This window comes from Carassius carassius, chromosome 11 (genome assembly GCF_963082965.1).
Source record: "Carassius carassius chromosome 11, fCarCar2.1, whole genome shotgun sequence".
Taxonomy (NCBI): domain Eukaryota; kingdom Metazoa; phylum Chordata; class Actinopteri; order Cypriniformes; family Cyprinidae; genus Carassius; species Carassius carassius.
The window spans coordinates 20,566,483-20,593,935 of NC_081765.1; the positions used below are offsets into that span (position 1 = coordinate 20,566,483).

General features: G+C 41.2%; 1 protein-coding gene across 1 annotated transcript in view; it reads right to left on the reverse strand.

Annotated features, from left to right (window-relative positions):
* Positions 1-3,105: 3,105 nt before the first annotated feature.
* The window catches only part of LOC132152998 (interleukin-1 receptor accessory protein-like 1-A), a 114,489-nt gene continuing 90,141 nt past the window's right edge, over positions 3,106-27,453 (reverse strand). The window contains exons 7-11 of the mRNA XM_059562066.1: positions 17,347-17,479; positions 15,000-15,145; positions 7,294-7,440; positions 6,551-6,721; positions 3,106-5,678 (exon numbers count right to left, since the gene is read on the reverse strand). Of these exons, the coding sequence (XP_059418049.1) occupies positions 4,957-5,678; positions 6,551-6,721; positions 7,294-7,440; positions 15,000-15,145; positions 17,347-17,479 (1,319 nt within the window). The 3' untranslated portion in view covers positions 3,106-4,956. The remainder of the gene's footprint in view (positions 5,679-6,550; positions 6,722-7,293; positions 7,441-14,999; positions 15,146-17,346; positions 17,480-27,453) is intronic.

Sequence of the window (27,453 nt, forward strand, 5' to 3'; positions counted from 1 at the left end):
CTTTTTTTAAAGATAGGGCATTTTTAATATTATAAAAATTCAGAACAAAAAGTTAAAATTGAAAGAATTCCAGACTGCAACTGACCTTATACAGAAATGGACTAATAGTACTCACCATCCCACTTATAAATGTGGCAGGGAAATACAATTTCATATAAACTTCAGTGACCAATTTTCATAAATAAGGCCTTTTTAAAATGTACAGAACAAAATCATGTTTGGTGTAAAATTAATGAAATATAATGTAGAATTACTGTAAAATAATACTTTATAATCATAAAAAGGGGTGAGCCACTGGCTCAACTTACCCCAGGACTTTTCATTGAACATACAAAGATCACTTTAAACAGCAAAAAAATAAGAAGTTTTTGAACCTAAATGAATGCCAAGTATTCCATATGGACCCCTCTCCATCACAGAGTGAGTAAAATGCTTAAATATTCAAATATGTGTGGTCTTATCAACGATTTGGTTTAAGGGGTGGCTCAACTTCCCTGCAGGCCCAAATCACTGTACTCTCCAAACGTGTATATTCATTCCAAAAATGTACCTGAAAATTTTCATCAATTATTTGATAATCACAGGACAGTGATTGGTTCATTGTGATTAGCGCAGTAAAGTAAGTTCTATTAATAAACTTTTTTTATTTTTTATTATTGAGTTATTTAAACTTTTTTTGTGTGTGTCAGAGCTACATTCTAAATCAATCTAAATAGGAAATTAAGGTGAAAGGAAAAGAAACAACTTTGCATTTGTTTTATTGTTTATTATTCATTGTATTTACTGAAGGATTTAGAGATAGAAAACTATATTTTATGATAGAAATCTGTGTATTTGATGGACTTTTTATTTTCAGAATGATATTCTGAAATGTAAGAATGAGACGATGCAATTATTTGTTTTATTAGGAAAATACCATATAACATGAGTTCTTTGCTAAACAAATTCCTATTATTTTATAAATTCGGCCTAGTTTATATATAAACTTTTTGGAACAAACTTTAAAAACTGGTAGTTAATGTTGTTAATAATGTGTCTGCAATTACCTCTATTGTGTACTGATATTTCTGATGTGCATTCAAGCTATTAAACTAGAAAAAGGTATGTCCACCAAGACAGGCTTTGAATATTGGTTTGACAGACCTAGCCTGAGTTCTGAGCAATTTTAAAAGCTTAGGTTTGAAGTTTATCAAGATGTGCTGAAGGGGAAGGGTTTAAAGGAGTGCTGCATGCACAGCAGGGATCTGTGTTTTCGAAACATTTAACCCTGGCCTGGAAGGACATCTTACAACTCTGTAGTGTACCCAAAATTCCATGTGCAACATCTTTTAATGCCATTTGACCCATTGATTTTACATCAGTTCTTCTTTAATGCATGGGGCCTCTACATTATATGGAAAAGTGTTTAATCTGAAAAAGGTGAATTTATGGACACCATGCATTTTGCTTATCAGGCTTTCGAACAAAACATACTCTTCTGCATTTAATACAGTCCAGCCCCAAAGTACCTACTACATGATGTAAATGTGAACAGCAAGTTGGTCCTTTGCATCAAAAGCGCTTCTTCAGCAAGTCCATATGAACAGCACCTCATCTGACTGGCGCTCCTCAGGGATGTGTGCTGCTGCATCTCCCCTGTTATATCATGTTAATATAAAGTAGTCAAGTGCAGTGTAACAACAGTGACCTGCTCCTTTCAAGTACGCTGATGATACAGCTTTGGTGGCTTGCTAGAGGGATGTAAATAGTCTATTTCCAGAATGTTGACAGCCATGTCTTCTGGTTTGATAACAGCTCCCTACACATTAATATCAGCAAGACGAAGGAGCCATGATTAGAAAGTTATGCTCGAGCTGGCAGCACAGGATGTGAAGCAGGTCATCAGCTTTAAATATCTCTGCAATATAATAGTCAGTGACTTCTAGAGCAACACTGACTATATCCACAGGAAGCCAAGGCGCGCGCGCGCACGCACACACACACACACACACACACACACACAAATAAATTCCTGAAAAACCCAGTTTATGTAAGAAAATTCCTGTGACCAACAAACGTATATAAATCCTGACAAAACTTTCCAATAAGGATCAAAGCTAATCATTATATATCTTAAAGTAACAACTACTGTTGATTTCTGTATATACTAATACATTTTTACTATTTCAAGTTTATATATTAAGTAATATAAATTAATATAATTGAATATATTCTGAAGCAATATGAATTAACACTCGACAATAGTATATATATTTTTTTTAATAAAATTAACATTAAAGAAATAGTCTATTGACACATCAGTTAATGTATACAGAAGTGAAAAGCTTCATGTTCGTAGGAAAAAAAAATCCATCAAGATGTTTTTAAATTAAAACCGCCACTTCCAGTAAAAATACAAGAATTCTATCTATGATATTGCTTTCTCCAGTGAAAAGCTTGTCTCGTCTGAATCAGGAAATATTCACAGATCAAGCACCGTTTACAAGTGAAAAAAGTTCTAAACAAATACATTGGTGGATTTTGATGTGAGAGGACAAAAGGGGATGGACTTTGTCACTAGAGGAAGAATTATTATTGATTATAGACTCATGTTTTGGCTGGAAGTGATGGGCTGAAGTTAAAGCACCTTGATGAATTTGTTTCTTATAAATGCAGCTTTAGGTTAATCTCTAAATCTGTTCTGATGAAGAAACAAACTCATCTCCATCTTGGATGGCCTGAAGGTGAGAATATTTTAGTAAATTTTCATTTTCCTTTTACCTAGATAATAAATGCTGTAAAATTAATGTTCATTGGTAGTTCATGATACCCAATACATTAACTAATGTTAATGAATTAAAACTTACTGTGAAGTGTTGCATTGGCAGTAATTATCCTCATGTTACTTTGATGTCACTTTACTATTTTAAGTATTGTTTTTACTTATAATAATATGTCTACTTATGTTCAATAATTACTTATAGTCTGTTTATGGTAAAAATGTATTTATTCATTGTAACTGTCAGACTCATTTCCATTCTATAATAAATCCAAAGGATTATAAAGCATAAAATAAAATCTTTTTAGATGTCACAGTCTGTTGTAATACAAAAATAAGTTCATATATAACAGGTTGTTTTTCTCTTTTATTTAAAGAGGTGCATTCATATGCATATGATATGATACGATTTTTGCTTATTCAGCATAGAATCCAGTATTTAGCATTTTGTTGAAAAGCATAATTGAAATATTCAATTTAAGCAGCTCAACTAGAACCTAAAACTTTCTGTTTGTCAATCAAATATAAGTGTCTTATACAGACAATCCACGGTGAGAAAATTCACATCAGGCCTGACACACCTCTCCAACCACAAACACACACACACAAAATTTCACCGACCAGCTTATAGTGGTTTGTGACTTTACTGTACACAGTGAGAAACAATATAAAAAGAAAAATGATTGTGCCTCTAGAGAGATCACACATCTCTCTGTGATAGCTGTTGTTCATAATACAGTAAATATTCAAATCAGGATACACAACTAGTCTCTATGCATACTCAAGAGGTAAAAGTTCATACATAATTCTAATTATTTTTTATAAACAACTTTTTTTTGCAATTGAAATTGAAAAAAAGGAACAAAGTAAAATAAGAGTAAAGGAATTACAGGAATAGTTTCTGATTTTTTTTGTTTCCTTTTTTTATACAGTTAGACCTCTTTTTTAGTGTCAAAGCTCTTGGTTCTGATTCTAGCTTTGTGTTTTTCCCCCTTAGAGTCAGTACATGCTGCCATAAGTGAAAACCCCTAGATCAGGAAAACCTCTAGATGAGATACAACAAATACATGTTGACTGTGGGCATTTATTAAATCATATGATATGTTTGACACTCTATACTAGAATGCGAGTATACAGGCCTGTGTTCCTCTGTGAAACATGCCAGCATGTATCTGAGTCACACAGCAGCTAGAGGAGAAAAAGACACGCATGTAACCAGTGGGTTAAGACATCAGACTGTGAGCTAAACAGATTAGAAATGTAAAAGAAGATGAAAAGGTCTGTCTGTGGATCAAATGTCTTAGAGTATGAGCATTAAAAAAAATACAAACAAAAAAGCAGTTGATTATTGTTTCAGAAGTTAACATAAAACATTTCCTTTTCTCCACAGATGAGAACAATGTAGCAAACTGTATAAAATACCCCAAGTTCACAAAGAAGAGAGTCTTCAGTCCCATTGTCCCATTGACCCTGTGGTGTTAGAGAATCAGCATTCTTCAGATATATAAAAATAGATTTCTCATCATTTAAAATCCCCTTAATATTTGAGAAATGGTGCTGTTCCTCTTGTAAAAGAAGACAGCACTGCTCTCTGATGACCTCTGTCGACCCCTTTAGGCTTTCGTATATATTTTGCATAATTTGTAATATATTTCCTTCTTGATAATTCTGCAATTAAAACCATAAATACATACCTTACATCGGACAACAGAAAGAGGGAAGAAACAAAACACAATAGCTTCCAAGCAAAACGATTTCAGTCCATTTCCAAAGAAGGCTGAAAAAACAAAACATCTTAATCAAATGTCCATTTCAAACCTAAAAAAAGAGGAAGGGACAAAACAAAAGCATCAAGCGTTAACAAGTAAAAATAGATGGGGTGATCAAACCGAACATGGAGACAGGAAGACAGCGGTGCTACAAATATAATGCTAACATCTACACGAGACCCTGTATACCTCCATGTGGTGTGACTTTCTATGCTCAGTTCACGCCTACAGGTGCACCACTATTTCGTCCTTCACCGCCGGATCAATGCTCAAAAGACTCACATCCTCAGACCCACTTGGCGTGGACAGAACAATCATTCTGATCACAGGAAACCACTAATCCCATTGTGTCCTGTGCTGTATACCAGTTTAGTCCACCGTGTGCCAGGCGGCCCAAGCTGGGAAACTGCGTTATCGGATTCTCTGTGTTTACCAGATGACGCTGGAGATGCTTGTCTCTCTGGGCAGCAGCGGGAGCATGGCGTTGTTGCCGTGGTGCTCGTCCAGGCTGTGTTGGCGCAGGTTCTTGTTGTTGACAGGCCGCTGGCCATTCAGGAGGGTGAGGGGCAGGTTGCAATAGGTGTGCTGTGGTGGCAGCGTGCCTCCAGCTGTGAAGGGCAGCTCATAGTCATAGCTGCGGTAGTGTGAGTGTTTCTGCCTTGCCAGCGAGTGCGAGCGGTATGAGCTCCGCAGAGACGGGCGCAGCTCGGGGTGAGCCGGCGCCAAGGCGGCGGATGTGGCTGTGGCCATGGAGATGGCTGAGACGGTCTGCAGGTCGGCGAAGGGGCCAGGTTCGCTGGCATCCAGCGCGTGATTGGTGAGGGTTTGTTGGGGGCAGCGGTATGGCATGGTGTAGCGGAGCTGCTTCCAAAAGCGCGAACCAGGCTTGTTGCTCTGCGGGCCGTTCCAGTGCACCACGCTCAGGCATTTAATGGATTGTTTTAACTCCTCCACGTCCTGGTAGTTAATGACTCCTCGCAGATCGGCACACTCGATTAAGATCACTTTAATGTCCCCTGAAACCAGAGAGTTGCGCAGACGGGATTCCAGCTCAAATATACTCCACCCGCGACGAAGCACGTAGCTCGGAGTCAGCACGATGATCAGGCGTTTACTCATGTCTACGCAGCGGGACACATCCTCTATGTACGCTACAGGAAATAAACACCACAGACAAAGAAAGAAACTGTAATCCCAAAATAACAAGTCGCATGAGGACTGAAAATAATGCACAGCTGAAGACAAACACACATTTAAGACAGAACAACCACAGTCATTCATGAAGAACAATCTGCATGCACAATGTATGTGTATTGTGCACACAGTACATGTGTGCGCGCGTGTTTTTGCATTCAAACAAAGCTGTACCTCTAAGAAGATGTGTGTAATCCTGGTAATGTTGACTGCTCATACCTGGACATAAACATTCAGCTTTCAGACACAGCACACGAACAGGGCAAAAACACCTGACATATGATGCAAACAAACGCACCGTGTCACAAAGGCACAAACTTGCCAACATTTTGGAATATTATTGATAAAATTATTGTTCTGTTCTACAGAAAGTTTGTAAAATAACTAAATAGTTGTTTTCTTTTTTTCACCAAGCTGTTTTCTAGTCAACATAAGGCTTTCTGGTCATATTAATGCTGATGAGGGAGTTTAATTAGATTTAATTACAAATGATTAAATTACTAAGTATTAGGAAGCAAGATAAATCCAGTGCTGCTATCATGTTTATGAGCTGAAAATGTCATACTTCATTATGAATGATCGAGGAGTTTTCATTAGTTCTGTGCAATTAGTCCTGCTTGTCAAACCTCTGTCTGTGCAACTTTCTTTTGTGATTGTTGTGGGTTTCTGAAAACACTCCTAAAACTCCACAAAAAATAGTTTCTCTGACTATTCACGGCATTTCTGTGAACGTGATGTGTTAATGAAAATGTTTTAAACATTTAAGACAACATTTACAAACACACTAACAAAGACATACATTCACACAAAACACTCATTCTGCACGTACTGCTGGTAGGAATGAGATCTCGGTCAGGGATGAAGAGTTTGTATCCATAATGTTTCTCCAGGACATCAGGGAGAATCTCCAGAGCAAAGCGCTCCTCTTCCTGTAATTCCTGACCCCACTGATCCAGCTCAACCTTACTGTAGGACAGGTACGCATCGTACTCTTTATTTTCTAAGGAGAAATGAAAGAAAGAAAGAACAGGCGAATCAAGGAACAGATGAAATGGAATGCCAAAGAAAAATGGAAGAATGGACAAATGAATAAACAAATAAATGAATGAAAAAAATAAAAAACAAATTAATTAATGTAAAAGAACAAAAGGAACAACAATGAAACAAACAAAGATTAAGAAATTAATGGAGTAAATAATAAACAAACAAATGAGAAGAAAATAACAAAAAAACGAAAAATAACAAAGAAAAAACAAATCATCAAAAACAAAAAGAAAAACAGAAGAAAAAAAACAAAGCAACAAATAAACAAAATAGTATATGAATGAAAAACAACAAAAATCAACATGAAAAAGAACAAGTACACATGATAGAAGAAAGAATGAATGAAAGTAAGAAATAATTTTACAATATTACTTGAAATAAATATGAAATAAAATTATCTTTTATACTATGAAATAAAAGAGTTGTAACTCTAATAATTACATATAATGTAACAATTAGAAACATAAAAGTAACTGCTGCAGTGTTGTGCTCAGTAGCTCCTGTAGGAGGTGTGCGTGTGGCCTTTACCTCCGTCTGTATCCTCCCCTCCAAAGTGATGCCTGTAGCAGAGAAGCAGCTCGATCCTGTAGCACTTATACACAGATAATAACAAAGCCAATAGCAGAAGAATTGCACCCAGTCCACCAGCCAACTCCACAGTGTACATCAGCTCCACTGAGAGAGATAAACCACATGAGACAAAATGAAAAGAGAAAGAAAACATATTACAAATATAATATTCCCAGAATAACGTGTACTCTTGTGAGGGAAAAACTATAATCCCATGAAGGATTGTGAATGTCATCAAATCAAATAAAAAAGAGAAATATAGTAGTAGTACTTTTGACTCTATACATCATTTACAGTGCTTCATGGGAATGGGAGTTCCTTTGGCACATTTTGCTTGTTTCTCTTATCGGTGGAGATTTCACTTCAGAATCATGGTTTATGTACTAGGAATGACACTATTTAACATGATTATAAAAAAAAGTTGAGTTATACTATTAATCAACAAGCTTGAAGCCTATAGTAGGTCTGTCTTTAAAGGTTTATAAGTTCAAAATTCATTCCCTCATGGAGAAAACCGATGGAACTTTTACTTCCAGCACCTGTAAGGCCAGAATACTATTTGTGACCCTGGACCACAAAACCAGTCTTAAGTCGCTGGGGTATATTTAGCAATAGCCAAAAGTCATGGGCTAGTGGTTAGAGAGTTTGACTCCTAACCCCAAGATTGTGGGTTCGAGTCTTGGGCTGGCAATACCATGACTGAGGTGCCCATGAGCAAGGCACCGAACCCCCAGCTGCTCCACGGGTGCCGCAGCATAAATGGCTGCCCACTGCTCCAGGTGTGTTCATGGTGTGTGTGTGTGTTCACTGCTGTGTGTGTGCACTATGGATGGGGTGAATGCAGAGCATGAATTCTGAGTAAGGGTCACCATACTTGGCTGTATATCATGTCACTCAAAAATACATTGCATGGGTCAAAATTATCCATTTTTCTTTTATGCCAAAAATCATTTGGATATTAAGTAAAGATCCTGTTCCATGAAGATATTTTGTAAATTTCCTACCATAAATATATCAAAACTTATTTTTTGATTACTAATATACTTTGCCAAGAACTTTATTTGGACAACTTTAAAGATGATTTTCTCAATATTTCGATTTTCTCTGATTCCAAATTTTCATGTAGTTGTATCTCGGCCAAATATTGTCAGACACAAGACGGGAACACAGAGGTAGGTGAACTTGTAGCAGTATTTATTGTGACAGAGGTTTCAGACACAGGTGAAGTAACAGGAATAGTCTTGACACGAAGAAGGTTGGAACTTAGCTCTGGTTGTGATGGAAGTAGATGACAGAATCGGAAAGTGGCACAGAAGAACTGACGATGAAGGAACAATGGATATCCAGGGGAGCAACAATGATAGTGAGGGTTCAGGTAAGTACATGTGGGTCAATGCTAGATCAGATGATGAGTGAGGGGAAGTGATGGTCCTAATATGAGAGCCTGGTGATGATGGACAGGTGTTCAGAATTCTGGTGATTGTGAACGAGTAGGCGTGGCATGTGGAGAGGGTGTAGGCTGTGACTCTGTGACAGTAACCCCTCCTCCACGGGCGGCTCCCGATGCCCGGACGGGATGTTGATGACGGGGTCTGCCACGACCCCGAGGAGCTGGACGATCTGGGTGTTCCTGATGGAATTGGGTAAGTAGGGTAGGGTCCAGGATGTCGTTGCGGTTCACCCAGCATCATCTTCCCAGTCCACGAGGTATTCCAGCTGTGGACCCCGTCGTCTGGAGTCGAGGATGGCCCGCACCCGGTAGATGTTTTGAGTCTCATCGATGGCAGGAGGAGGAGGTACCACATCATCACCAGACTCTGCGGAGGGAGGAGACAAAGGGTCAATGTGAGTTTTCAGTAATGAGACATGGAATGAAAGGTGAGATAGTGAGCAGGGAGGTTGAATCTGTAGGTTACTTCGTTCAGCTGCCTCTCGATGGTAAATGGACCAATATACCGGGGACTCAGCTTACGGCAAGGCAGCCGGAGATGGATTTCCCGAGTGGATAACCAAACCTTCTGGCCAGGTTGGTATTGCGGAGTGGGACCCCTTCGGGCGTCGGCTTGTTCCTTGTGTCTCCGGACTGCCTGTTGGAGATGCACGTGAGCCGATTTCCAGACCCTCTCGCTTTGCTGGAACCAGTGGTTGACAGCTGGAACCTCGGAGGGCTCACCTGACCAGTGGAAGCGAGGTGGCTGATAGCCCAGGACACATTGAAACGGGGTGAGCCCAGTGGTAGTTTGAAAGCGTTCCAGACGTGTGAGATGAATTTGGGACCTCTATCCGAGACAATGTCCTCTGGGAGTCCGAAGTGGCGGAAAACTTGATGGAAAAGTGCTTCTGCCATCTGTAGAGCAGTAGGTAGACCCTTGAGGGGAATGAGTTTGCAAGATTTAGAGAATCGATCAACCACGACCAGGACGCTAGTGTAACCTTGGGATGGATGAAGATCAGTCATAAAGTCTACTCCAATGTGCGTCCAGGGTCGCTCGGGGATGGGCAGAGGCACGAGTTTTCCCTTCTGGTAGCTTCCTAGGGGTGTCAGCAACGGCACAGACTGAGCACCCTTGCACATATCGAGAGACGTCCCGAGCCATGGAGGGCCACCAGTAGCGTTGTTTCAGAAACAAGAGGGTCCTTCTCCTGCCTGGGTGTCCAGAGCCCGGGGATGTATGAGTTAAGTCCAAGAGGGGCTGGCGATGGGTTGGGGGAATGTAGAAACGCCCCCCTGGACCTCCCGGCGGAGCTGGGTTTTGTAGATTCTCATTAGTAATCTGTTGGTTGATGGTCCACTGAATCGGGTTAACAAGCATGGCTGGAGGGAGAATGGGTTCAGGAACGGATGGTTCAGGATCGGCTTGGTAAAGGCGAGAAAGGGCATCCGCTCTACCGTTCTTGTCACCTGATCTATAGGTGACCTGGAAATTAAATCGGGTGAAGAAGAGAGCCCATTGGGCCTGGCGATGATTCAAGTGTTTGGCTTTTCTGAGATACTCAAGATTGCGATGATCTGTAATGACTTGGAAAGGTTGCTTGGCTCCCTCCAGCCAGTGTCTCCATTCCTCGAGAGCTGATTTTATGGCTAGGATCCCCGTTTTCCCACGTTGTAATTCTGCTCCGCCGGGGATAACTTTTTTGAATAGAAGGCACATGGATGGAGCCGTGGGGGGTCAACCTGCCACTGAGAGAGGACCGCTCCGATCCCGGTTGCTGAGGCGTCAACCTCCACTATGAAGGGTAGATCTGGATTGGGGTGAACCAGGACCGGAGCCGATAGGAAGGCCTGTTGCAGTAGGGAGAAGGCTTCTCGGGCAGGTGTTGTCCATGAGAGTGACTTGGGCCGGTTCTTTAGATAGAAGTGAGAGGAGCACTAAGCATACTGTAATGGTGAATGAAGCGTCGGTAGAAATTGGCAAATCCCAAGAAGCGTTGAAGTTCTTTCACGGTGTTGGGTAATGGCCACTGCTGGATGGTTTCCACTTTCCTCTGGTCCATCTTGATACCATGTTGGTTGATGATATAGCCTAAGAATTGGACGGTGGAGGTATGGAACTTACACTTCTCTAATTGTAGAAACAGTTGATGTTCTCGTAGTTTTTGAAGGATTTGGAGTACATGCTTCTCATGTTCTTTCATGTTACTGGAGTATATCAGGATATCGTCTATATAGATGATGACAAAGCGATTCAGGTACTCATGGAAGATCTCATTCATATAGTTCTGGAAGACGGATGGAGAGTTGAACAGGCCATACGGCATAACCCGATATTCGTAGTGTCCTGACGGGGTTATGAAGGCAGTCTTCCATTCATCGCCTCTTTTAATGTGGATGAGATTGTAGGCGCTTCGGAGATCGAGCTTAGAGAAGATACGGGCACCTCGTAGCTGTTCCAGAGCTGCTGGGACCAGAGGAAGGGGATAACTGAATTTCACTGTTTGGGAGTTCAGGTGATGGTAGTCTATGCACGGCCTCAAGCCTCCATCATTTTTGGCCACAAAGTAGTAACTAGAAGCAGCAGGGGACGTAGATGGACGAATGAATCCCTGACGCAGGGCCTCCTGAACATACTCCTCCATGGCCTTCTGTTCCGGGATGGACAGAGGGTAGATCCGACCCTTTGGGAGGGTCGCTCCAGGCAGGAGGTCGATGGCACAGTCCCATGGCCGATGAGGTGGTAGACGTGTAGCCAGCCGCTTGCTGAATACATCCTGGAACGCCCGGTACGCTGGTGGGATTTCCACTATCACATTAGTTCCACTATCACATTAGGATGATGTCCGCGGTTGACTCCTCCAGCACCATGATCGTGATTTCCTCCATATGCAGGCTGCCAACATGGAGGAATAGTGTGGGGGAGTAATGGCGGACACGACCTCTACCCAGCGGCTTTCCTTGGATGGTGAGTATTCTCAGGTCGACTGGGCATTTCTTCTGACGAACATTTAATTCTTGGAGGATTTGGGTGCTAATAAAGTTCCCAGCCGACCCAGAGTCGATGAGGGCTTGCGCTGAAACACAGGAATGAGAATTACCGACATGGACCAGAGTCTTAATGAGTTGAGAGGTTTGAGGTGGAAATCGGAGGGTACTCACCGCTGGGTGTGGAGGTCGGACCGGGCAGTTGGAACTCACATGTCCGTCTCCCCCACAATAAAGACACAGGCGATTATTCATCCGTCGAAGACGCTACGCGTTGGTCAGATGGTTTGAATCAACCTGCATTGGTTCAGGTGCTGGGGTGGCGACAGATGTTGAAGCAGGCAGAGGATTGACAGCGGGAGTATTCATGTGGGAGGCGTATAAACGTTGTGACACTCTGATAGTCTTCTGAATAAGATTCTCAAGTCCCATGGTATCGTCGTAGACGACTATTAGCTGCTGAACCTCCCTTCGCAGACCATGACGAAAAGCAGTTATCAAAGCAGTTTCGTTCCAACCACTCGTTGAAGCCAGAGTGCGAAATCGGAGACCATACATGCTGATGGACTCCTCTCCTTGATGAATATGATATAACGGATCATGGACGGACAGTTCAGCGGTATGATGACCAAAAACATCTTTCATGTGAGCAAAGAAGGTGGAGAGTGAAGTTGTTACCAGAGCATTTGTTTCCCAGAGGGGTTGAGCCCATTGTAGTGCTCGTCCAGAGAGAAGTGGGATGACGAATGCAACGCGACCGAGTTCATTCTGGAACAGGTGAGTGTTGGCCTCGATGTAGAGCGAGCACTGAAGCAAAAACCCGCTGCAATCCTCCGCCGCGCCACTGTATGTCGCTGGTCGGGCTACGGGACTGGCAGAGACAGCTGACGAAGTAGTCGTTGTTGCAGTTGGCTGCTGGAGTGCTTGCTGTATGGCCGTGATGATCTCGGGAGAATCATGGGTTAGGTTCTTCGTGGGTTGTGGTAGTGAGGACCGTACAGCGTGAACCAGTGCAGCAAATGGATCCGCGGTGCGGTCCCCACCTGTGTCCGGAGAGCTCTGCATATGGTCTGATCTTCTGTCAGACACAAGACGGGAACACAGAGGTAGGTGAACGTGTAGCAGTATTTATTGTGACAGAGGTTTCAGACACAGGTGAAGTAACAGGAATAGTCTTGACACGAAGAAGGTTGGAACTTAGCTCTGGTTGTGATGGAAGTAGATGACAGAATTGGAAGGCGGCACAGAGGAACTGACGATGAAGGAACACGGGTATCCAGGGGAGCAACAATGATAGTGAGGGTTCAGGTAAGTACATGTGGGTCAATGGTAGATCACACGAGGAGTGAGGAGAAGTGATGGTCCTTATATGAGTGCCTGGTGATGATGGACAGGTGTTCAGAATTCTGGTGATTGTGAACGAGTAGGCGTGGCATGTGGAGAGGGTGTAGGCTGTGACTCCGTGACAAATATTGTCTGATCATAATAAACCATACATCAATGAAATGTTCAATCAATGTTAAGCTTTCATATTATGTATAAATCTCAGTTTCAAAAAATGTAACCTTATGACTGGTTTTGTGGTCCAGGGTCACATTTCATTAGTTTGGAACCATGGCAATTTTAGCTGGAAAATTGAATTCTTATAAGATTTTAATTTAAGACTCAAAAAATTTAGTTACATGGTCCCCTATCTCTAGCATGGGATGCTAGGCTTGCTGGCATCTAGCTAAACCGGCAAGACTTCCTTTGTCAATTAGTTTCACTAGCAAATCTACCAGCCATATCAGCACCAAACCAGTCTGGACCAGCATGGAAATTCATGCTGTGCTAAGGACATACACAAGGGGTGAGAAATGCAAAATGTCTTCAGAATGATTAAGTGCTAATGATGCTCATATTGTTCAAAGCTCCTCTGCGCTACAGCTAATGGAGGAAAACATGCAAGATAATATCAGATGCTTTAGAGAAGCTGAAAGATTGAGAAAGCATGTGTGTTTGTGTGCTCAGCAATGGGCTGAAGGAGAGAGATTTGGTTTGTGTGTGTGTTTGTGAGTGTGTGGCTTTGAGATTATCTGCAGAAATATGTGTGTATGGCTAAGACGAGTTGAAAGAGAGAGAGAGAGAGAGAGAGAGAGAGAGATAGAGAGAGGGTGTTTATTCACTTGTGTGTGTGTGTGAGAACAGTTGAATGAGGTTTGAGTTGGGCTGAGAGGGAGAGAATGTGTCTGAACTGCTGAAGCTGTCTCCTCCTCTGAACTGCCATTAAAAGAGAAGATAGGATGCCTTCAAAGCAGCTCTCTCTAAAAGAGAGTGAATTTTAGATACCGATGCATTTCCCGAAAGGAGAGAAAGAAAGCAAGAGACATAGGAACATTCTGTGTTGTTTATGTTAAGAATCTCCAAAGCACATTAAAGCGAAAGTTTACCCAAAATATGAAAATTCTGTCATCATTTACTCCCCCGTCATGTTATTCCAAACCTTTATGAACTTTTTTTTGGGGGGGGGCAAAAAAGGAGCACCTTTAAAGAACACCTGAGCTGCTCTTTTTCAAACAGCAAAAGTATATACAGTAGGTGATTAGGGCCTTTCAAAATATTAAGCATTACAAATTATTTTTAGCATTAATACTAATAAGAAAAGTTTCTTGAGCAGCAAATCAGCATATTAGAAGGATTTCTGAAGGATCATGTGACATGAAGACTGGAGTAATGACTGGTGAAAATTCAGCTTTGTCATTAATAAATTACATTCTAAAATATATTAAAATATAAAACAATTATTTCACATTGTAATAATATTTCACAATATTACTGTATTTTTAATCAAATATATACCTTTCTGAGCATATGGGTCTTAAGAAAAAAAAATTTGTACCGACCCCAAACTTTTGAGCAGTAGTGTACACTGGAAAGAAAGACTGTCAGTGAATGACTTATATTTCCATCTGTTCTTCATACAAAGACACTGTATGTCTTATAAACTACTATGATATATAAACTCATTTGATTGCACTTTCATTTTTTTTATGGTGATATTTTTATTTGACAGCACCTGGTTACTTTCCACTTTCATGAAAAAGAGCAGCCTTAACATTCTTCAAAACATCTTGGTTTTTATGAAAGAAATTCATACAAACAAATGACAGAATTTTTAGTTTTGTGTGAACTGTTCCTTTAAATGAGAAGCAGCTGGTATGACTCGGTTGGTTGAGTTCATGTATGTTACGGCTGAATGTGTTACCTCGTTTCCCAAGCTGTACATTGGCTTGTCTTCTCCCATTGCCATTTTCCGCATAACAGGAATAATTACCCAGATCTACCTCCTCCAGTGAATCTATGGTCAGAGTAATGGACACTTCCTGTTCACCCAGGTGTTCTCTAATAGTCCTGGTGGAGAGAACAAAACAATGAGCCATTGTTCACCGAAGGCTGTGGAATAAAAGTTTTTTAATTAGCCCCTTTTGTTAGAGGATTTCGGGGATGAATTTTAGACTGAGCAGCTTGTAGAGGTTAAAAATTTTAGGAGGAAGGGTTTCGGGTTTGGTCGGCATTCAACAAATGGGTCTCTTATTTAATTATAACAACACATTCACTCTCTTGTTTGTCCTGGCTGAATCATTTGAAACTGAAATTACATTTAAAAGATGCTGACAATGCTGCTCCTTAACTCCATGTAAATGCAAATATATTTGCTACATTTTGCTGTGTTATTAGGATGTATTCAGCGCCTGCTCAGATACAGCTCTCCTTCAGACAGGGGAATTAATAATAGTGTGTCATCACAGCGACCACCCCTGCTAGATATAAATAGGCTCATATACCAGCTTGTGATATCAGTAATTGAAAATGTACTGTCAACATCTCAGTGAACATTTAAAGTGTGCTTTTATCATGCACAAATCTATTGTATTGAATAAGTGATTACACAGTGGAAGCTAGTTTTTAAAAGCAACTGTTTCTTGTACACCATTACAAAAACACTTTGGTGGTACAGTGATAGTAATACCATCGAACTTTGATATATTATCATAATACTGAACTATTCATTTACTATGGTGTTTACATTCAACTCATAAATAAATCCATCCGTCCATCCATGATGGTCTAAGCCAGTGGTTCCCAAACTTTTCCATTCCACGACCCACCTAGACAAGTGTAATATATTTCACGACCCACCAAAATATTAAAAAAAAAAAAAAAACAACGAGTGAAATTACTTTAAACCTAATCTTACTTAAAATTTTTATGACAGAAATTAAGTATTTAAGAAAAATAACCATTTTATTTTAGAGTACAACTGAAAATTTCACTACAAATTTACAAGTTTTAATTTTTGTTTACTGGCGTTAAAATATGTAGTGTCCATAAAAACGTGAAGCAGGCTCACTCCAGTGAAGTGTGATCTGCGCTGCTGTGTTTTGTTGCATTCATGATCCTTCCGTGTGTGTCGGCGAGAACGGAGCACAATCCAACACTTTTTTAGAAAAGCATAAGAAGCAAAGCAGAACTATCTAAAACAGTTTGGAGATTAAAATAATTGTGAAATAGGTAAAAAAAGACCGATTGAACCTTTTAATGACATTGCTCTGAGACCTTCAAAACACGCAACGCACACGGACTTAATTGCAATTTGAAAATCACACTAAGGATATTGCAGTTCATTATTAATGTTGGTGGGCTATATCGTTGTGATGAGTGGGTTCCCAGTTCCCGCCTCCTTCTTCCTGTGATTGTGAAGATTTTAATGTTTTACACTGGTGCCGAAGCCAGGGAGGAAGGAGGGGCGCGCTGCCGAAGATCCTTCGCCGCTGGGGTGAATCCGCAGTGCCATCGAGCAGGGCGAAGGAGTCTGCCGCCGAGGGTGCTCGATGTGGTGGGCTGGAGTGAGTTGCCGGGGGGGGGGGGGGGGGGGCGAACTCACTCCAGCCCACCGCCTCGATGACTCCTTCGTGGAAAGAGGTGGGAACCGGCGGACAATCAAACAAAGTTTTAATAACCAAATAAACACAAAACAGCGCGACAGCCCCTCTCGGATGACTGCCGTGCACAAATAAAAAACAAACACAAAATAAAACCCAGGCCTGGTCCTCTCTCGTCCTTCACTGTCATCGCTCCTCTTTTGTATCTTTCCGATCTCCTCCGTGGTTCTTGAGACCGGTGAGTGTTGCTCATTTCCCAATCACTCCACCGGCCTAGCTCTGTTCCCATGGCACTAGGCCCCGCCCCACTCGTCACATTCGTGCAGCCCTAGACTGAACTGTGTTAGTGTCTGTGTGTCATTGAAACGCAAAATTAGCTGCAGCCAAGTGACTTTGTGCGACCCACCTTGTTCCATTCCGTGACCCACGAGTGGGTCGCGACCCACAGTTTGAAAACCCCTGGTCTAAGCTATTATTATAAAACTGATGTGTAATTTGCATGCAATTATAATGTTTGCATATGTTTTTCAGCATGATATCCTTAATTCAGAACACAGGCTGTTTTTTAAAGTTGTTTTTTTTGGGGTTGGGGGGGGGGGTGTTGTTTTGAGTTTCTGTTACACAACATGTTTACTCTCGCCTCCACCTTACTCTTGTATTCCTTCTTACTTGATTTCACTCTCTCGAATGCGACTCTGATCCATGTCTTCAATGAACTTCTCTCCTTTCATCCAGTAAACAAGCGGATTGATGTCCCCACTGTACCCGAAGAAGGCTCTGCATGTCAGGTTCAGCATGCTTCCTATAAGGGAAAGGGGGTTTGTGATTACACATTGATACAAAACTTCCTTCTGTTTTGATTCAATAGTTCCTCTGCCCAGGATTTGTTGCCCTCTGTAAGAATAGTGTTCATGAAGCCAGAGATACTTTCCCAGCACTGGCCACTGGGGGGTTTCGCTGTAATCAATGGCAGCTGACAAGCTTACAGTGGTGTCTTGTAGGTTAATGAGACTCGCCAGTGTGCCTGAATAGCAGAATCATAATAAGGGAGCGTTTTCTTGACAATACAGTATAGTTGAAGACTATTTCCTCCTGAGAGAAAATAAAATGTAGTTTGTTCCCAGTTCTTTGAATTGTATTTCTTTAAGATTTCTCCGAAACTCCCTTAAAGCATTAAAATCAGTTACAGCTATTCTGCTAAAAGCAAGGGTCTTCAACAGGGGGAAGAACCCTAAGAGCATGCCCATTATTATTTGATCGAACACAGATTTTTGTGGAAAAAAAGGGAACAAAATATGCACTCAACTATATTATTATAAGCCAGTAATAAAATGCTACACTCACTTAAATACAATATGTAACAGTAGGTTCCTGCTCTCTCTCTCTATCCACCAAGTATGGAAGTCTGTTCTTGCCACGGAATAACAAATAAAAAAGGTTATTGCAGTTCTGAGAAAAAAATTTGAAATGCAAGACAATCTTGCATGTGAGCTGTTAAATCAGAATTTTAAGGGATTGGGTGATTATTATTTGATCTCAATCAATTTTTTGTGAAAAAGCAAAACTGAGAACTACAATCCCAAACAACAGTGTGTTTATTTTAGTGTATGAACATGTTTATCCTCAGTGGTTTTTGAAGTGCTGCTTCTTTTCTTTCTTTAGTTGCGGTTGAGGTGGTATTTCTGCCTTAATGTTGTGATGTTTGTCAGTTATTTGATGTTAATTAGGCATGTCTTTAGACTCCCAACGAATAAGGCCCAGCACCAGGGAAGATCTTGCTCTGGGCCCCCAAACAAACCAGAAATAGCATCTCTTTCTCACCAGGATGTGAAGTACATGTGGAGCATCTGATTAAAGAGATACTGAGACCACGAGTCTGTAAAACAGCACAGACAAAATGTTTTTTTAATAAATAATAATAAGTAAAATATAAAGACAAATATTGAAAAATAACTGAAAAATAAATAAACTGTATGAACAGTGCTATAGATGATAGTGGAATAGAATAGAGTGAGATGCAGGGATGTACCGGGATGGAGGTGGTAACAAATAAATATAAGGATATTGCACATTTTTATTGCATAATTGGGGAACATTTATCTGTTCATGAGGAAGATTGGGGGAAGAGACTGTTCTTGTGCCTTGCTGTCCTGGTATTTGCAGCTCTGAAGTGCCGGCCAGATGGCAAAAATTCAAAAAGGGGATAACTTGGATTTGAGGGATCCAGAGTGATTTTCTGAGCCCTTTTCTTTAATCTGGATGTATACAGTTCTTGAAGGGTGGGCAGGGGAGCACCAATAATCCTTTCAGCAGTCTGAACCGTTCTCTGTAGTCTTCTCATGTCTGATTTTGTAACTGAACCAAACCAGACAGTTATTGAAGAGCACAGGACAGACTCAATGACGGCTGAGTAGAACAGTTGCAGGTTAAACTTCTTCAGCTGGCGAAGGAAGTATAAACCTTTGTTGGGCCTTTTTAACAGTGGAGTCAATGTGATTGTCTTACTTCAGGTCCTGAGAGATGGTGCTTCCCAAGAATCTAAATGACTCCACTGCTGCCACAGTTATGTCTATGATGGTGAATGGGGGGAGTGCAGAGGGGTTTCTCCTGAAGTCCACTATCATCTCCACTGTTTTGAGCATATTAAGCTCCAGGCTGTTAAGACTGCACCAGACAGTCAGCAACCTCTTATCTGTAAACAGACTTGTCATTGTTTTGTATGAGACGAATGACTGTACTGTCGTCTGCAAAATTCAAGGGGCTTGACAGAGGGGTCTTCAGATGTGCAGTTGTTGGTGTACATGGAGATGAGCAGTAAGGAGAGAACACATCCCTGAGGGGCACCAGTGTTGGTGGAGTGGCTGTTTGACATGAATTTCCCCAGTCTTACTAGATGCTGCCTATCTGTCAGAAAGCTGGTGATCCACTGACAGATAAAGCTATGAACAGAGAACTGGGTCAGTTTGGTTTGGAGAGCTGTCAGGATGATGGTGTTGAAAGCTGAACTAATGTCCACAAACAGGATGCTCACATAAGTCCCTGTTTTGTCCAGATGTGCATCATCCACTGACCTGTTTGCTCAGTAATCAAACTGCAGAGGGTCCAGTAAGGGTCCAGTGATGTCCTTCAGATAAGCCAGAACCAGTTTTTCAAATGACTTCATGATGACAGACGTAAGAGCCACAGGTCTGTAGTCATTAATAAAAGTACTGTTATCTTGGACTTCTTTGGAACAGGGATGATGGTGGAGCGTTTGAAGCAGGAAAGGACTTCACACAACTCCAGAGATCTGTTGAAGATCTGTGAAAAGATGAGGCCAGCTGGTCAGCACAGGTTTTTAGACAGACTGGTGTAACACCATCTGGGACTGGTGCCTTTTTTTCTTTATTTAGCTTTTAATAGTGCAAGCGGGTGTTGGGGGTTTCAAATTTACAATAAAACTTATTCTGGTCGCTAGCAAGTTATTGATTCACCTCAGTGCAGGGGGGTGGTGTCTTGTAGTGATGACTCTCAGACCTTTCCACACTGAAGTTGGAAGTGAACTGATCTTCCAACTTTTTAGCGTACAGTAGGTCCTTTTAGTCACTTTAATCACTTTATTCAGTGTGTTCCTTGCCTGATTGCACAAGACACTATCCCCATTTCTGTAGGCATCTTCTTTGGCCTGACGCAGATGAGTCTGAGTTTTGCTGTAAACCATGGCTCATCATTGTTGAATGATAAATAAGGCCTGGTAGGAATGCATATATCTTCACAAAAAAACTAATATAGGATGTTACAGTCTCTGTGAGTTCATCCAGATCGGTGGTAGCAGCTTCAAAAACACTCCAATCAGTGAGGTCGAAACAGGCTTTTAAAGCCCTCTCGGTTTTGTTGGTCCATCTCTTTACAGTCTTTACTACAGGTTTAACATATTTAAGTTTTTGCCTGTAGGTTGGTATAAGATGAACCAGGCAGTGACCAGACAGCACCAAAGCTGCTCATGGAACAGAGTGATATGCATCCTTTATTGTTGTGTAACAGTGATCCAGTATATTACTGTCTCTGGAGGGACATGTAACATGATTTCTGGTGCTGAGGTTAGTGCTCTGCTGGGTTTTTACCCAGGAGGAGATATTTGAGATATATGTAGAGCTGTTGGAGGTTATGGATCGTGCTACAGCAAAGTTGGACATGCCATGAATGTGCGCTAACAAGGTGATGCCGTGGGGCCGCCTTGATGAGCATTATCTTTCTGACCATAGCCTTCCAGCTCAGGTGAGCCTTCCATTTCTACCTGAGCTCCATACAGAGATCGAAAAGAAATGAAAGAGGCAGTTTTCTTCTCGAATGCATCGGTTTCGGCATAAGAGTTGTGCGAAAACGGCTATGAGAGGATGCCCCCTGTAGAAAGAGCTATCTTTCTGCGGGGGAGATATCCTCTCTTAATCTCCCTCCATGCAATCTAAGCCCCTTCAAGAAATACATCTCGCTTAAATGGAAAGGCATACGCAGCAGCAGGTCAGGCTGTGGCTTTATTACACACAATGATGGTGCTTCAAGCATATCACAATGATCTGCTAAGAGACCTGGATAGAGGCGAGGGCCTTTTTCCTGATCAGGTAGCCGAGCTGCGCCACACCACAGATCTCTCTCCATGCTACCAAGCAAGCCACCTCTGCCATGGGCATGATTATGGCAGCCATGGTGGTGGTGGAGAGACATCTGTGGATGAACCTGGCAGACATCGGGAAGAAAAAAAGGCTTTCTTCTCGATGCTCAGGTTTCGCCTTCTGAACCTTTCGGTATTTCCATTGAGACAGTGATCGAGAAGGCATGCTCGGCTGCTTTCAGATCCTTCGTTCCATGAAGGTCCAGGTCTGAGCCCAATCAACATAGTGGTCCTGGTCTGTCTCGATCTGAGGATCAAAGACAGGCACAGAAGGCTAGTGTCGCTACTTACGCTCCTCCCCCACCTGCAGGCAGGGGTAAAAGGAATCGTGGGTAAGCAGAACCTAAGGGATATGATCCAGACAAGGCAGCGTTCTCGTCTGAATCAGAGCGATGCCGAGGTATCTACTCATTGCCTTTAGGGATTTTTAACATCTGCTTTTATCCTCCCCTTCCTAATTCCCCTGTAACCACCAGCTCTCCACCTGATCGAGGTTAGGTGGAAACCTCTCGCATAACAGTCTCCTATGCTGGATCTATAATGTTTTTGGCTGGTTCTATGTTCATAGCAACCACCCTACTGATGGTGCCGACTAAAAGGAGGCTCCCCTTGAGTGGAGCTCCAGCGCAGGAGGGTGGGTGAGTATGTAACCCTTTCTGTAAATACTTATGTGTATTAAATTGCTGGTGTTTATGTGTCTACTAATAAACTCTGTGAGTTTCCTTTGCAGTGCTCAGTTACAGTGTTTATTAAACACTCGTCAGCACCAGCCATCCGGCTTCATGTTACGGTATTTGGCGGTTGAGATCACAGGTTTCTGCAGGAGCCTCCTTCCCTGCACTGCAGGGAATTTCATGGATGTCCGGCCAGGTCACCCAGAGGGGTCTCCTGGCCGCTTAGTTGTGCTGTTGCATCTAGCGGGAAGTGGAGGTGGCAGTTAAAGAAGTCTTCTTGTATATGCTGCCTCAGGTGATGCTCCCCTCACCAGAGGTTTGTAAAATTTGAGCTTGCCTCTCCCGTGCAGTTCAGCACTTCTGTGATGCTTAGGAACCTTTAGGTACACACGCTAAGCTCTGTGTACTTTCTGAAAACCACATGGTGGTTAGTGTGCACGTAACCCTTTGCGCACTTTCTAAAATCCACGTAAGTGGTAAGTGTGCACGCAAGACTCTGCGCACTTTCTGATATCCTGTACGTTAAGGGTTATGCACTCCGCCTCGTTCCCTTTCTTGTGATGATTAGACATAGGTTCCTTGGGCTCCATTCAGCCAGTGTGTATTTGTTTATACACTTCAAGCATCGCTTCCCTCAACATGAGGGACTATTTGGGCGATTCTCGTGGTAATTTAGCAGCGCTCCCCTTTTCCATGAAGGATTCGCTTATGAGCGCGCTACTCTGAATTCGGAGTTCTCCTCTCATATGAGACTGAGTTCTCAGTTTTTTCCCCAGAGTACTCCAGCATTATTTCCACAGATCGAGTTGATGACTATCAGACATACTGTTTTGAGATTCACCTTTCCATCTATGAGCTGCTCTATCAGAGTGCCACGAGAGCCCCTCCTTAGAACAGTATTTGAAAATCCATGCTATGGTAAGTGTGCACGTGAAGTCTTTGCAAACTTTCTGAAATCCACACTGTGTTAAGTTTGCACACTAGTATTCTGCATTCTTTCTAAAATCCTATATGGTGAGGGCTTTGCACGGTTTCTTCGTGCCCTTTCTTGAGTTGGTAAAAGCCCCGTTCATCTTTGGCGCCACTCCACCTATGTATCCTCGGATACCTATCTAGCTTATGCGAAAGCAAGCGGTAGCCCCTGTGTGACAGGCAAGACTTAGTATAAAATGCTAGGTTCTTAGTTGTATCCATTTAAAGGAATCTTTCCTGATTCCAAGCCTTCAGCTCTACCCCGGGCAGAGGCCCTAACAATTAAGTTGGGTATGTAGCTTAGGCCTTTGACTGTAAGGGTACTGTCACAGACAGCCGGTTAAACGTCCCAGGGGCAACTCCCATGGAAATGGTAGAGTTGGTACTTAGTGTTGGCCATGATTCTGGCCTGCACTCCCCTCAGCATGGCGGCGTGGGTATACTGTTTCCCATAGTGCCCCCTAGAGGACACAGTTCGAAGTTCCCTTGAAAGGGAACGTCTCAGGTTATGAATGTTACCATGGTTCCCTGAGTAGGGAACGAAACACTGTGTCCTCTAGGGGGCACTATGGGGAACACCTCGTCATGACCAGTGTCTGAAGCATACATTGACTACATTTATAAATGAATCATTTTAACGAGTCAATTCAATTATATATTTATAAAGAGTCACGTTCATTGTTCCTTAATGAATCAGCCGTTCGAACGAATCAATTGAGTGAACGATTCAGTGATAAAATCAGTAACTTGCCGCCACCTAGTTTTAGTTTCATTTTTAAAGTATCATTTCAGTAATTTAAATCACTGAATATTTCTATACTCAACATTTTATATTTCAAGATTATTCTCAACATGAATGTATTAAGTTAATTGCACTCATGCAACCTCTGAGACTCATTAAATGTCTGTAAATACCTACAAGCCACTTTTGTGTTCTTCTGTGGCACCTCTGTAGAGCAAATTAATTTTGTTAATACTAATTTTATTTGATCTTTAACTTATTATTCTTATTCCATTGTTTTAAAACTTATAAAAATACACTTTTGAATTTGACAAAAGATAACATACTTTGAATAAAGTTGGAAAAAAAACCCCTCTGTAAATCACTTTAAGTAGTCCAATATTACTTTGTAAATGGGAAAGCAAATATTTGTTCTTTTATTCATAAAGGTGCTCCTAATTTTTTTTACATTTTTAATAAGCAGCACAATTGCTCCTAAAAATAAAAGTAAGCATAGAGCACTGTTTCGTGAGTGTGGTGGTGCTTATATGGTGCTGCCCTGGGACGGGTGAGTATGAGGCTAGGAGAGAGAAAAAAATCACAGTATACTCACTACAAAAAACTACACTACACCACTGTACTGTTTACTTTTCAAGAAATCTAAGAAATAATATTAACAATATTTTATTGACTTAAATTCATAGAATGTATTTAAAATGCAATTCTCCTGTCTTTCTCCTGTTTGCAGGATTCCTTATCACAAAACCAATTCAAGCTTAAAACTCAAACACTATAAATTTTGCTGCCTTGAAAGCACTGACAATGCAAATCTAGTTGTTTTCTCTGTTTTCATCACAATCTCGTCTTCCTCCTAATCAGAGGATAACACACTACAGATATGGATTAAATTAGCAATTTCAATACATCATTTAGGAAACAACTAGAAAAAAGCAGATGTTTAATAAGGTCTGCCACCAGAGAGAGCTCTAAGCTCTATCCAGGGCCATTTTGCTGTTCTGAGTGTGTTTTTCGATGCGTTTGAATGAAAAGCAAGTGTACTGAGCTGTTTGCTTGTGGTGATTCGCTTCATTTACCAACAGAGCCGAAACACTGACCAAGCATTCCTGTAAACACACACACACACACACACACACACACACACACACACACACACACACACACACACACACACACACACACACACACACACAAACATGCAGGTCTGAAGACATCACACAGCCATGAATGAACAAATAGAGACCTTTACGTTGACATAATGACCTTCACTCAGAATTCACTTCATTTAAAGAAAGAATCTCCCAGTGCCACTGCTTTAGCGGACCGAATGTACATATTTCTTTGTATCCGTCTTTTTCTCCCCTCCTCCAATTCTTTACCTGATTTGTTCTTCATGCAGTGAAACCCAATGGGGAAGTGTAAGACTTTAATTATCTATATAGAATAGGGCTTTGTGAACAGGTTCTCCTCCGCAGATCCTTTCATACTCCCTGTCCTCCCCTCACCTTTTCTTTCTGATGTCATAATAGAGACCCTGCCTCAGCACCTCTCTCACCGATGTTACAGCGTGTGTGTCTGACACTGAAAGAGTGTGCAAATGAGAGAGAAAAGACAATTAGTACAGTTTAATCCATTTTTTAGAGCGCTGAGCACATTTGAATTGTAAAGGGAGATTCGTGAACAAAGAGAAAGTTTTCTATTATAAAACAGACTCACACACACATACAGTATGATTTCACAGCGAACTATTCTAGACAGGGGCGCTGCACAAGATCCCGGGCCCTATGCATAGGCAGTCTGAATGCCCCCCCCTGAAAATATATATTCCAGACTTTTCAAGGACCCTCTCTTCCTTTGGGGCCCTGGTAATCAGTACTGGTTTTACCCCCAGTCCGGCGCCCCTGATTCTAGATGTATTACAACGGTCTCTAAATACAAAAGCACACATACACATACTGACACAAATGTGTCCCCTGCCCCTCACAAAGGCGGCATTTCTCCAGTGGATCTGTTTCTATCTCCAAAATAAATATATATATCAGCACCTCATTACATTAGGATGGACTGAAGAGTCAATAGTATAGTCAGTTCAGTTCAGTCGAATGGGAGAACCAGTGCAGTTTTCCTGTCTGGCTGCTTAGCAAATGTATTTTTGTATTCTGTATTGTATGGCAAGCAAAATAGAAAATGTATATATTATACATATATACACAGTTCAAAAGTTTGGGTAATATTTTTTCATGTTTTTGAAAGAAGTCTCACCAAGAATTCATTTATTTGATAAAAAATACAGTAAAACAGTAATATTTTGAAATAATATTACATTTTAAAATAACTCTCTTCTTTTTTAATATATTCTATAATGTAATTTTTCCTCTAAAGACAAAGCTGAATTCTTAGCAGTTATTACTCCAGTCTTCAGTAACACATGATCCTTCAGAAATCATTTTAATAAATCTTTTTAATACATAAAAGTGGTATATATTAGGATCCATGTGTTAAAAAGATATACAGGTTTGAAATGACATGAGGGTGAGGGTGAATAGTTGACTGTTCCTTTAAAGGTATCTTTTTTTTCATGTTTGAATTTAATAGGACTCACACTCTCTTCAGTTTCCTTCAGCTTCTAAAAGTCATCAACGAGGACTGTGAGTTCAAATCTCCAAAGGAAAGATAATACATGCTGGATATCTGACAAACTGCTAGGATGGACACAAATGAGGTGTTTTTGGGCTGCAAATCTGATTTGATCTGATTATCTTTTGAGCTCAGGCTAGGAAAAGACATAAAAATGGCAGATTGTTCAAGTATATGTAATTCCCAACAGTTTGTAGATGATTGACGGTGAAATGCTCTGTGTTTGACACATGTGAGTGTGTGTGTTTAATACTCCTCTTTTCTGAATGCAGGTGAGTATGAGTCCGTTAACAGACTGACATGTGGTTTATGTATGGTTTAAGCTATGCCTGAAACTAAACCGCAGCAGAAGGAAGGACGGGTGTTGTGCAATGTCAGATGAAAGGATTTCGTCTTACTAAAGTGAAGGACAGAAAGGACAAAGATCGAACACTTTAGAGAGATGCATTTGTGGGATACACAGTCAAAGGTTAAGCATCAAAGAGCGGTACAAAGACAGTTTCAAGTAGAGAGTGAAATTCCACTATATTAGTTGTGTCTCTATGCAAGAACAGGTAACTGATTACATATGCCATTTATTTCCACATCTACATAAAAGGCTTATAAAGAATAAATTCGGTGTCCATTATTCTGTTATTCTGGCCAAGAATAGCCAACTTAGACAGAAAGATATTGTCTGGATGACATATGCAACAAACCAGCATTTATTTTGTTAGTCTGAAGAAATCTGATTATTACTCAAAATGAAAATGAAATTACTCAATAAACAAGGTGAAATATGCAGGATCCAATGCTTCTGGGTTGTAACCACACCTGTCCCTGGTCCCAATATGCTTTAACTGGTTAGAAAAATGTAGCTCAGTCATTCTGCTAAATCTCTCTAATCATACGGGTTGGGAACAACATGTGGTTTAGGGAGCCTGTCCTCCAACAAAAAACCATCCATATAGGTCGTTTGTGCAAGCACAATGATGACCTATATTTACGTTTTAAAGTTAAGAGCCCTCTAGCGGGCCTAAAAATAATGACAGTATAGCGTTGTGTCTGTCGTCATGAAATGACGTATAACGTCATTACCAATCAAAAAGCATGTTTATTTAAAT